Here is a 12173-nt window from a genome sequence, read left to right as displayed (position 1 = left end):
GTGAGTACGTGATGATAGTGAGCATCATTAGAGGAATCCAAGTAGATAATCCATTTGCAAGCACCAGAGAAGTGCGGTTATGCGATGCGATGGGGCTACCCCAGAGCCCCAAATGACAAATTAAATAGTTGCTGGGTTGTGGGGCATCTTAAATCTTAAGAGGGGTGGGATTAGGATAAATTGCAGAACAGTCCTATTGAGGATGGGTCAAGAAAGACACAGCACACAATAGACCCAGAAAATCCAGGCTGTCGGAGAGGTGTGTGTGTTTATCAAAATTATCTTAAAAAAAAAATCACATTATTGTTGCTATGAACACTTGACTAGTAAATGTGAAATATATCGTAGCAGGGAAAAAAAAATGCGTCCAGAGGGTGTTCCATCCTGCTGTTCAGAACATCGTGGGTGCTCAAATAATATTAACGCTCCACGATGAAGATGGTAGCGAGGATGATGATGATTAATGCAATCCAAGGAAAAACAGGGCTGGGGAGGATGACACAGACAAGAGACCAGGAAAGGGAGGATGACTCACGGGTGAGGGGTACCTGGGGATAGAGCGATGTGGCGTGCACGTTGGCGAGCGTGGGGGGAGAGGCTGGGGCACGCGTGGCTCCGACCTGGGGAGTGGGCGGGTGGCTGTCCGTGGGCGGAGCGGCTCCGGGACTGAGTGGCTGGCAGCTATGTCTGCGAGAGCAGCAGCATCACCCGGGAGCGAAGCCTCCGAGACTCCGCCTAACTGACACCCAAAACTCTCCCTCTCCCTTCTGCAGCCCCAAACTGGAGGCAGCCGAGCTTGGGAGCAGCCTCAGCGGCGGCGGCGGCTCCAGCGGCGGCGGCCCCGGCCCCAGCCCCGCCCCCGCCCCGCGCGCCCAGCGCGCGACGCCCGGATCGGCCGAGCCTGGCGCGAGCCCTCGCCCCCTCGCCGCGCCCGCCGCGCCTCCGCCTGCCCGCCCCCGCCGGCCGAGGCTGGGCTGCGGGAGGTGGCCGGGCAGCCCCGAGCCTAGCTAAGGCGACCAAAACAAAGGGAGCATCCGGGACTGGGTGGATGCAAACAACCATGAAACACTGGGTTCTCTCTCTCCCCGGCTCTGCTGCTGCCGCCGCCGCTGCTCCTCCTCCTCCCGCCGCCGCCAGGAGGGCTCCTCTGTGAGGGGAAGCAGGGGCGCAGCTGCTGGGCGTGAATCCGAAAGGTGAGAGCCAGGGAGCCAGAAGAGGGGGCGGGCAGGCCACGAAAATGTCCTCGGCCGTGGGGCCCCGCGGTCCTCGCCCACCCACGGTGCCTCCCCCCATGCAAGAGCTGCCCGACCTGAGCCACTTGACCGAGGAAGAGAGGAACATTATCATGGCAGTGATGGACCGGCAGAAGGAAGAGGAGGAAAAAGAAGAAGCCATGCTCAAGTAAGCCACCCCCAGCCGCGCCATCCGTGCCTCCGTGCCTCCATCGGTCCATTCACCACTCACTCACCCAATCCTCTCGGCTGAGTGTGGGGGAGGGGCGGGCGAGGGTGCTGGGGTTGGGGGCAGAGGCGCTGGGTTGAGGCGGAGGGAGATTACGGGGACAGCAGGAAGGAGGGGATGCCACCGAGCGGGAGCCCAGGAGCCAGGGGAGGATGGCTTCAGGCTGGGTTGCAGAGGAAGACTGGGTGGACAGGGACCACCCTGAGGGTGGGGTATGCAGAAGCTGAGGAGAGCTGGTGCCACCCAGGTGGAAGGGCCCTGGGCTGGGAAGAGGTTGAGGGGAGGGGATGAGTGGGAGAACGGGGAGGTGGGATGGAGAGGTGCTGAGAACAGCTCCTCTGCTCTTGGAGTTGTTTAGGAGGTTGGGGTTACCCCAGTGAAGGGTGCCAGTATTTTTGTAAGAAAAATGCTTATGTTAGTGTTCATTTTGGTACTCATTCATCTCCAGATCAAGGTTGGGTCTTTTTTTTTTTTTTTTTTTTTTTTTTTTTGGGCAGTTGCCATCTTTGGTAACCTGCCTACCCAGCTTCTCTTTAAGCTTTTAGTCACAGTCTTCTACACAGAATTCCTGTGTGAAGACACATTCTCTTACCCCTATACAATGCCATTGGCGATGCAAAGTTTTTAATAAGGGGAGAAGCTGATGGGGACTCCAGCCTGAATAAAATAGAGGTTCCTCTTTACTGGTTTCCTTCCAAGAGACCTCTGGGGCCTGCTCAGTTCCCGGTGGAAGCAGTACAATAGGGGATCACATATTTGCACACATCCCCTCTTAAAGCCCATCAACCCTTCAAAGGCTCTCTGTCTAGTGCCCCATTTTCCTGTGTCTGGGGAGGGGATGGGGCTCCTTGCTAGTGGTGCAGGGGTGTGTGACACTGCCTGTGCTGCTGCTTATCATATTCTCAGAAAAAACTGCTTACAAGGTACTGGCATCCAGACTGGGTTTTCCTTACTCCTTAGCATCACCCACAGAGTGGAGCTGAAGGGGACTTTGACCCAGCTTTCCCTTGGGAGGTCTTCTTGTATTCAGGAAAGTTTTCAACTTGAGGGTAAAGGAATTTGGAGACCCTGGTTGGAACTAATTCCTTGGTGTCTCCTGTTTAGTCCAGAAGGTGTATCTGGGGGCAGAGGATTGGCATGAAGTGCCAAAGGGAACCTGTTGCATCTGGAGTTAGCTGAGAGCAAAGAAGGGGGCAGGGAGGGAACAGGGGTGACACCCACGCATGGAACACACCCATCAGGGCCCCCCCCAAACCCTGAAGGATTGCCTTCTCTAGAGAAGATGCTGCCAGTGAAGCTTTCTTCTGCTTCCTCTCAGTGCAGCAGTGCCTGGAAGGAGAGGAAAGGAGGGAGGCTGCATTCACAGACTGATAGGTCCCCACCCGTGTAGCTGCCACCCAGATGGAAGAGGGGGATATCGGGCAACTGCTGTGGATGCTGGGTCCCAGCAAAAGGGTAGAAATACAGTCATTCCTCTTGCCCTTTCATTGTAGACTCAGAAAGGGTCCATTAACTTGCAAGGCCAGAGCTGGCCTTGTTCTATAAAGAGCAGCAGGTTTCTGGATTCCCTGCTCCTTCTCATCCAAAAAACAAATACTTTAAGCCTGGCGGCTTGAGGGAGGCAGAACCCTCGTTAATCTGCTGCCTGTCCCTAGTGCAACACTCACATCCCTGGTGCTGCAGGCTTCCCCTCTTCTGAGACTGGAAGTAATGGATTGTGTCTGATGGTGCTGCTGTTTGTCTGTCTGGTTGTCAGTCCGTCTGTCCTCACTGGTTGCAGTCCCTGCCACCTGTCCTGGACACCCTTTATGCTGGTCGGGATTTACAGGTTGCGCCTGTTCCTTTTGGTGTTCACTGCAGACAGCAGGTGGATGGAGGCCTCCAGCAGCCAGCGGAACCCATGAGCTGCTGATAGGGTCCAACTAGGAAGGGAAAGGCACAGTGCAAGTAGTGGCCATCGCGCCTCTCCCGTAGGCTGTTTCAGGCTGCTGGAGAGCGAGAGATTTTAAGTGGGAGAGGGTGAGTTTTAGGACAGAATTCCAAATCTGTGAACTGCCTAAGGATAGCATAAGATTGTATGGGCTCCTGTGGACAAATAAAAATGAAGAACACTGTCCAACTGCTCATGTCTGAAACATCTTTCCCACTGCTGTTCCTGTGACTGCTTTGCCCCAGCTTGCAAATATTGTTCCTTTATTGCAAGGATTCACAAAATATCGCAGTATGTGACGCTGTTCTACAACAGCCCTCTATCATCCCAGACCTCTGCATTAACTTTATCAATCAGCTTCGTCTGTTAATGTCTTGGCCTTTTGTGCAGTGGCAGATTGGTGAGTGTTTTGGAATCCCGGTTTGCTGCTGTGTAAGTGTGTCTGCACTTAGTGGAACAGTGCTGTACTTTTTTTCCAGAGGGCACTTTATGTCTTAAGAACTGATCATTGTAGAGGCTATTCAGATGACACATACATTTGGGAACTTAATGACACAGTCATAAGTGGTGGCCTTTTCTCAGCTTTGCATAAAAATAGTGGAAAACATGATACTTTTCACGAGGCTTTGAAGTGTTTGTTAAACCAGAGATAAGTTTTTATGGTAATGATTGGTCCATCATATCACGTATCTGAGAAATTACTTTCACAACAGGCCCCACAAAGCGAAAGTTCTGGTCACAGCAGTTAGACTTAAAGTTCACTTTTGTCATCACTGCAGAACCATCACCTTGAGCTACCTACTGTGCACGCTGTCTCTCTCTTCACGATGTGTACAAATGTGCAAGGCATTCATAGAGGATAGAAAACTGATGTGTGAATATGGGAAAGATTAAAAAATATACATTAAAATATATTTGTGTAGTTTCATCAGCCTTGATTATAAATTACTACTTGAATTTGGCCTTGATAATTCATCTTTAGATATGTGTAAATGGAAAAGAAAAATCAAGCTAATTTTTACCTCAAGATTTCAGAAAAATTTTACTCAAAATTGTAAGTGCTTAGTCATAAAAATAATTCATTTCGTTGGCAAAGTGCACCAATTTTAAATACCATTGCCATTTAACTAGAAATAGTTGAACCCCTTTAAATAATTCTTAATGACTGATTTAATTATCTGCAAATCAGAGGTCTTTTCTTAATCTTAGTAGGTTTTTGGTGTGTGCGTGCATGCGTGTGTGTTTTCTGAAGGCTTTTTGAAACCCAGCTTCCTCAATGAATACTCTTTCAAGTAACTGTCACCAGACACCGTGAGCCAATACATTACATGAGTTGAAAACTGCATTATCTGGGACCTAAATCAGAGAAGATCTTATTAGATCTAAAATCTTATTCCTTTTTTTTTTTTTTTTTTTATAAAAGCTTCATAGAGAAAGGAGCCACAGAATAGTAAGGGAAAAGAAAAAATAGAAGTAGAGAGTTAAAGGGATTTGAGGATGGGAATTGAGAACCTTATTGAAATAATTAATAAAACTACTAACATTTATTGAGCATTTACCTCATTCTGGCCATTATTCTAAGTGATTATTGAATCAAATGCCAAAGAGTTGAACTATGCTCAAGTTTTAATACATGCATATTTGGATTCTCACAACAGCCTGTGCAGAAGGTAAAGCAGGTCACATAATCCTCAAATCTTCATCCTAAACTCAGAGAATTCCAGTAATACCCTAAGCTGACTCACATTACATGGCCCAACCAGGATTCAAGCCCAGACCTTTTATTCTAAGTCTGAATATTTTCTCACACACTACACTGTCTTTCCACCAAGAAAGAGCTTGCATTTCATCTACCTTTTCCTTAAATTAGTTTGTGCTCTTTCCTCAGTTTTAGAGAAGTGGTTTGGCAAAAGATTAGGTTGACTTAGTAGATCAGGTGCTGATTATAGGAGGGCCCGGAGCTTCACTCACACTGTTAATAGAGTTTTCCTGTGGAGTGAGGAGAAGCGAATTGTCTCCAATTTGAAGAAAATAGAAAGTGTCATTGTATAGTGGAAAGGCCATTAACTTTGGATCCAAGCATTTGGGGGTTCTAGTTCTAAGTCTGGCACTTATTGTGTAAATGTGGGCAAGACAATTAAATGGGGATTCTGTGAGGTTCTATTTTACTTACAAATTCTGTAATTCATGGTGTGAAATTATAGAAAATGTTGACTTTAGACTTCTCCCTCTCTTCTTTCTCTTTTAAATTATTTTTTTCCTTATTATGTTCAATTAGCCAACATATTCTCACTCTCTTCTTAACAGGAAGCTTAATGCTGACTTTTCACACATCCATAGTATCTACTTCCTTCATGAAAGGTGAAGGAAAGTAGAAGTAGAACTTTTATAATTTCAGCTTTTCTTTCTCCTCTTTCTCCCTCTAACCAATTATGCTATTATGACCTCATATGTATCCATAAGACTCAGTATGAAAGGCCAAAATTAGCAAGTGGGAAAAGAAGGAAAAGCAGACAGGGCAGCTGGGGAGGAATGCAGAGGGAGTCCCCATGGATGCAAGTATCGTGTTTTCATTGGGATTTGCAAAGATTTTCATCTCTTATGCCTGAAAATATTCTCTCTTGTTGCTGAGACAAGGAAGGGTAAGAAGGAAAAGAAAGAACGCAAATAGTAATGAGGGACCGCTGCTACAACACGAGCTGGTATGTACCATTTTTGAGATGTTGTGTTAAATAGAGAAGAAGGATAAAACTCACCATTTTACTTGAACTTAGCTTCTTTTACACCATTTATGGATAGAGTTATATTTAGAGAAGGTTAATCCTGTACTCTATTGAAGTTTTCTTCCTTCAGCAAAACTTAGTAAGTGAATGTGCCCAGGACTGAATTCCCAAATATTTCAGAGAAAATATAGAATAAGGAAGCCTTAAAAAAGGAAAGACATGAGGAGCTGTCAAAGAGAATGGAGGGAAAGAGACATAACCATTAGTTCACATTTTTGCTAACATGTCTTGACTTTCTTTTAAGTTGTATGTGTTCTTTCTTAACCAGATGTGAGGGGGTACCATCATTTAAATAAGTATATTACCAAATTTGAAATAGAATATGGAAACCAGTGTGGGCTATATGTGCTACTGCTGACTTGAATAGAAACACAACATCTTGGGAGTGTTATTTGCTCAACTTGTTAAATGAGGAGAATGATTTATCTTAAACCTGTGCAGTAAGCTTCCTGGAAAGATACCAAATCAGAAGTCCTGAAATAATATTATCCCGCACCTGGAACATATAGGTGGACGGGACTGATGTATCATGGATTATAAAGTCCATTGTATTGCATTTCATATACCTTTATGGACAATTTTATATTTTTTTAATTTTTTAAACACTTTTTAAACACTTTTTACATTTTATTCTGTGATATGGGTTGGATATTTCAGAGCTGGTCCTGCAAGTTGAGGTAAATTTTCCTAGGGCACATGACAACTAGAGTTATAGAACCCAGAACCTATGTGCCTTGACTCCCAAGTTGGTAGTCCTCTTGTAAATCTTTTTAAAAGTACATCAGGCAAATAATAATAATAATAATAATAAAAGTGTGTCAAGCTGTGGTATTATGGTCTGTTTCTCTTTTCTCTTTGGTGGAGGGCTAACATTGATTGCGTGCCTTCCACGTGTCAGGCATTTGCTGGATACATATTTCACTTGTCCTGAGCTCACTCTTGATAAGAAGGTCATCCTTTCAGTATTCTGTTTGTGTTCTAGTATTAGTGAAATTCCCAGCACTAGCTAGATACCTACCTTTGCTTATGACATTTGATTCTGGCGTCCAGAAAATTAACCTAAAAGGAGGAAGAGAAGAATTTCTTCCGGCCAATGGCATTTTCAGCCCTTTTCCAAGTCCACCTCTCTTTAATCTCTAGATCTGGCCACAGCTTCTTCGTTAACCCTCTACACCAGGGGCTTTTCTGACCTGTTGGCTCTTTTGATCATAGTGTTAATACCTTAGCGTCTTCCCACCATTCTACTCCACCATGAGGTTATTTCTTCTCCCCACGATTGTTCTCAAGTTTTATTTGTTAGATAGGCTATTTTGAACAAAGTGTTGTACAATAGTCAATTCAATAATAAGATCATTTTTTCAGGCTTTGAAAATGGACATTGGGCTATTTTATTTTAATTTCAGGCATTGGGCTATTGAGGTAAAATAAAGAGAGTCCTTTGTTGAGAGCCTGATGTTGGTGTGTTAACTACAATTTTGTAACTGCCATGGTCAGAAGGGAAGGTGAACATCAAATAGTTGGATAGAGCAGTGGACTAAATGCTGTTCTTAACACTACCACTTTCTATAGGTGTAACCCATCCGAGTCTCAGTTTCTTTGTGTGTCAAGTGGAACTGATAATGCCTGCCTGGCTAACTTAGGAGGCAGTGGGTAGTGGAAACACCTTTAAACTTGAAATTGCTGTACGAAAAACTACAGAAGACTCTCAAGATTATCTTTTCCTGTGGTTACTGCTGCTACTAGGGGCTCTGTGGAGATGAGTTCTTAGAGAACAGTCCACTCATTGTGTCATGCCAACAGTAGTGTGGCGAGGGCTGCAGCTACCCGTTGGAGAATTTGGTAAGGAGGTGCTAGGTAAAATAAGTCCAGGGCTTGGTCTGAGGTGGTATTTACCTTTTTACGTTCTTTTTCTCATTAAATAGCTCATAAATGTCTTTAGCATAAAAAGCAATGTGGGCAAAATGATCAAGTCTGAAATAGCTAAAAGGCAACTCTAATTCAAAAATGTGAAGAGAAATTAGTTTAGGGTAATTTCCTCATCTTTTACTAGAAAAAGACCCATGATTTTAGTGCCACTGGATTTTATAAATTATTCATTTTCAGAATTGGCTGAATAAGGAACCGTAAACTTGTCAAGTAGTAGTTTCTCTATCATGTCAGTTTATTGTTGGGTAATGTAATAGATTATACATTTTTCAGATTTTTTTAAGATTCTCTACTGGATGCTTTGGGTTTTCTGTGTGCATATTCTCATACATACTCTTTCATCAAGTTCGTGTCCACTTTGATCTAGGTGAGTTTTCTGTGAATGGCAAGAGAGGAGTATACTGTACTGACTTTAGATTTTCTACCTCTGTTGCTATCTTGTGAAAACTTCCTGTACATGTGAATGTTTATTTAAAGAGAAAAATAGAATTGTTTAAAAAGAAAGTGACTATACATGTTGGTTTACCCAGGACAGTATCTATTTATGCCTACATCTCCTCTATGATTATGGAAATTACCTCTTTTTCTCAATTCTGTGTGTCAACATGGACAATAAATGATAATTTCTTCTTCTTTATTAGTTTTGCTTCTATGATCCATTATTCATTTAAAATTTAGGAAAGTCAAGTAATTAATAGTCATAAAATAATACAAAATAATACAAAATAACCAATAAATAATACAAGCAAGTTATAGACATATTATTTTGGAAAATCATTGGTAAATGGGAGAGCTTTGGCTGAGAAGGAGGTGTTATCTTTTATGGAGTCTCAGTGGAATGCTACCTTTTATGGCAAAATAGAATTAAAACTTCAAAACATTTTTCATATAACGCTGGCTAAGAATTGCAACCGCAGGCAGGACTTTCCTTACAAATGTTATCCTTTGGGCCTTGCAAAGGAGCAGCCTGCTATTTAGAGAAGACATTTAAGTAGATTTTAGAATGCAACATTTTAATAATTCTTCTCAATTTTAGATGTTAAATAAAGTAATGTTATAGAAAGTAATTTCATACAAATTGAAAGTAATTAATGTGCTTAATTAGATATTAGCTAAGAACTAAAGAACTATAATGAGCCAAATAGTTATCTTTATGTAATATAACAGGTAATACCTTGTTAGTGATTTATATAGTAGTTAGTCTTTTTTGTGTCTGTTCCCTATCATTATACAGGTAATTATTGTTTGGAAGATGCCATTATATTTACATAGGGAAGATAAATTAATTGAAAACCAATGAAAGTATCTGCACTGTGTATGAATTTCTCTTGCCCAGTTTACCTTCTTTTAATAGACTCACGTATGTTCACAAATGGGAGCTAGTATAGTAGGAGTTATTAATGGGGCTTTCTGGCTGTATTTCTTACACTTTGTGTAGTCTATTTGATTAGCTACCCAGTTGCATTCCTGTGCTCAAATATGATCGATTTTTGAGCCATATTCTAGGAGATTACTGATATTCTCAAGAATATCAGGTTATTTTAAAGTTGTAAGTAATCAGTGCACAAGCATCATGTGCCAATTATCATTCTTGATGTTTAAATGTAGCTCTGAACAAATGCAATGAGAGGCTCTTCATTTGAGTGGTTAGCTGTTTTGTTTTCAATTTATGGGGTTTTACACTTTAGAAACATTGGGCAGATGATATATGAAATATCTAGGGAATGTTTAAATCAATTTATCAGGCTTCTTTATTATAGGATAGTATATATATATTCACATTTCAAAGTTCTATACAGGTCAGAAAGATTACATAGTGTATTAGCAGAAAGAGATGAAAACAAAAGTAGCCAAATAGCTTTTCCTTTTATATTTCATACAGCTTAGCAGATTTGTCTTTCTTAGCTATCCTGTCTTGTAATATATTGGAGCTTAAGTCTTCTTTCCTAACCCCTTTTTTTCCAGGAGGAAAACTTGATGTCTTTGTATCTGAAATAAAGGGAAATTGAAATGAGCTGGCTTATATATTTGGGATATTAAAATTTTGGTAAGAGTAAAAATTATAAAGAGATTTTACTTTGACCATCATGACAATTGTCATAAAAACATAATTTGGAAAAACTAAAATGTAATAACGTCCTCTTATGAATTAGGCTGGATATTTCAATATAAAGATGTCTCCATACCTTAGGCCAAATCTAATGACCTAATCTATAGCAACCTGGAGTAAAAACTTAGTACTAGTCTGGAAAATATACTATTGTCTGAGTTTTGTTCCAGACACAGGCACTGAATGGGACTGCCTGGTATTTGGAACTCCAAAGGCCTAGGCTATAATGTTACTATTGAATAGATCTATGATTGATAATCTGTCAGGTGGCTATCTATCTAGTCCCTGTCTTCCATAAAGGCAACATAGTTTAAGGTTCTTAGAGGTCCACATGCAGAAAAAGAAAAAACAAAGAATTTACAATCCCAAGCCAAGTAGCAGATAATTTACCTGGTGAAGTAGTACAAATGTTAAAAAATACAATGTGTACTTTGGGAAAATGCTAAATAAGCCATACAAAATAGTTCAAAATGAGTGGTGGTTATAATAGGAGCTGGAGGACTTTTTCAAGCTCTCTTGCCCTTCTTTCTGTAACTCCATTTCCTTCTGATCTGTCTTCTCCTTTCCCATGTGTCCCTAATCAATCTTCCACTGATAATACAATGTTGCTCTTCCCATGGGTCCTACTCTCAACCTTCTACTACCATTTTATATGCAGTTTCTGGTCAATTTCAAATAAGTTCATGACTTCAGTCATACTTATATTTTGATGATTTCCAAATATATCTTACTACCTTAGAATTTTCTACCAAATTCTGAATCCATGCACCTAACCTACCTGCTAAAGATCTCTACCTGAATGTCCCTGGGAACTTCAAACCAGTTGTGATCCAGAATCATGTCTTGACCTTCTGCTTAAACACTGTCTTTTTTTTTTTTTTTTTTTTAATTTAAATAAACCCTGCCTTTCTGGATGGCATCTCCAGGGCAACTCCTTATTCAATCCATTGTCAGATCTTCCCGATCCAGTCTTCTTAGAGTCCTTTGAATTTCTCCTTTATTTTCCAATTGCGTTGCTGTGACTTTAATGTAGACTCTCATCACCGCTCACTGTGTTGCCTGCAATAACCTCCTAATTCATTTTCCTGCCACTGATCAGAAACCCCCCCCCCCCATCTCATCTTCACACTGGTGGCAGAGGAATAGTTTTAACATTCGTTTAAAAACATATACATGAAACCCCTGTGCTTTCAGTGTAAAGATTAAATTTCATAATCTGTACCGTGCCTGCTGTCTCCTTTCACTGGCCCAGGCCCACCTTCCTGCCATAGCCTTACTGAACAAGATCTCAAAGTAATCACCACAGCTTCACAACTTGGTGACTCCACTTGTGTTTTTCTCTCTGTTAGGAATTTCCTTCTCAGTCTACCTAATTTTTACATAGCCTTTGATATGAGTTCAAGTAACATCTCATATGGTGCATCTTCCCAGATGAATTTTTGTATTTTTTTCTCTGTGCCCATCTTTTTTATAACATTTTCACGCGACAGTCCCAGCTCAGTACAGCATATGTTCCCGAGAGCAGGATCATTCCTATTTGCCAGTGTCTGGCATGTACTAGGTGCCTGAATTTTTTAAACTATGTGTATGAATGAATAAATCCAGAGGATGTGGAGTAGAAGAGTCACCTAAGGCTGCTGGATGGATTAATAGGGTATGAGTAGGTGGATGGAGTGGGAAGGTTATGCTAACCATGGGTACTCTATCAGCAAATTCTGAAAGCAAAAAATGAGCTGAATGTTTTTGGCTGTTGAGAGAACCACAGTTGGCCAGAACTTAGAGAAGAATGTACTGGAAGTTGGATATTACAAGGTGAAATTGAAATATAGTTTTGAGATGATCTGTTGTACTCTTAATTTATCATGAATGGCTTTTTGAAGGACAGCATTTTTAAAGTGTTTGCATGTCAGTGTGGGAGGATGTAAATAATACATTTTTTAAAGTAATTCTCTAAATAGACATG

The 12173-nt window shown here is 41.6% G+C and overlaps 1 protein-coding gene across 2 annotated transcripts in view; it reads left to right on the top strand.

Moving 5' to 3' along the window:
* Positions 1 to 1091: 1091 nt before the first annotated feature.
* Positions 1092 to 12173, top strand: part of LOC111152143 (regulating synaptic membrane exocytosis 1) — a 498025-nt gene continuing 486943 nt past the window's right edge. For both annotated transcript variants that reach the window (XM_022510447.1, XM_022510446.1), the window contains exon 1: positions 1092 to 1401. In XM_022510447.1, coding sequence (XP_022366155.1) covers positions 1238 to 1401 — 164 coding nt within the window. In that variant the 5' untranslated portion in view covers positions 1092 to 1237. The remainder of the gene's footprint in view (positions 1402 to 12173) is intronic.

This window comes from Enhydra lutris, unplaced genomic scaffold (genome assembly GCF_002288905.1).
Source record: "Enhydra lutris kenyoni isolate GAN:26980312 unplaced genomic scaffold, ASM228890v2 scaffoldscaffold28, whole genome shotgun sequence".
NCBI lineage: Eukaryota > Metazoa > Chordata > Mammalia > Carnivora > Mustelidae > Enhydra > Enhydra lutris.
This window is presented reverse-complemented; position numbering and strand designations above follow the sequence as displayed.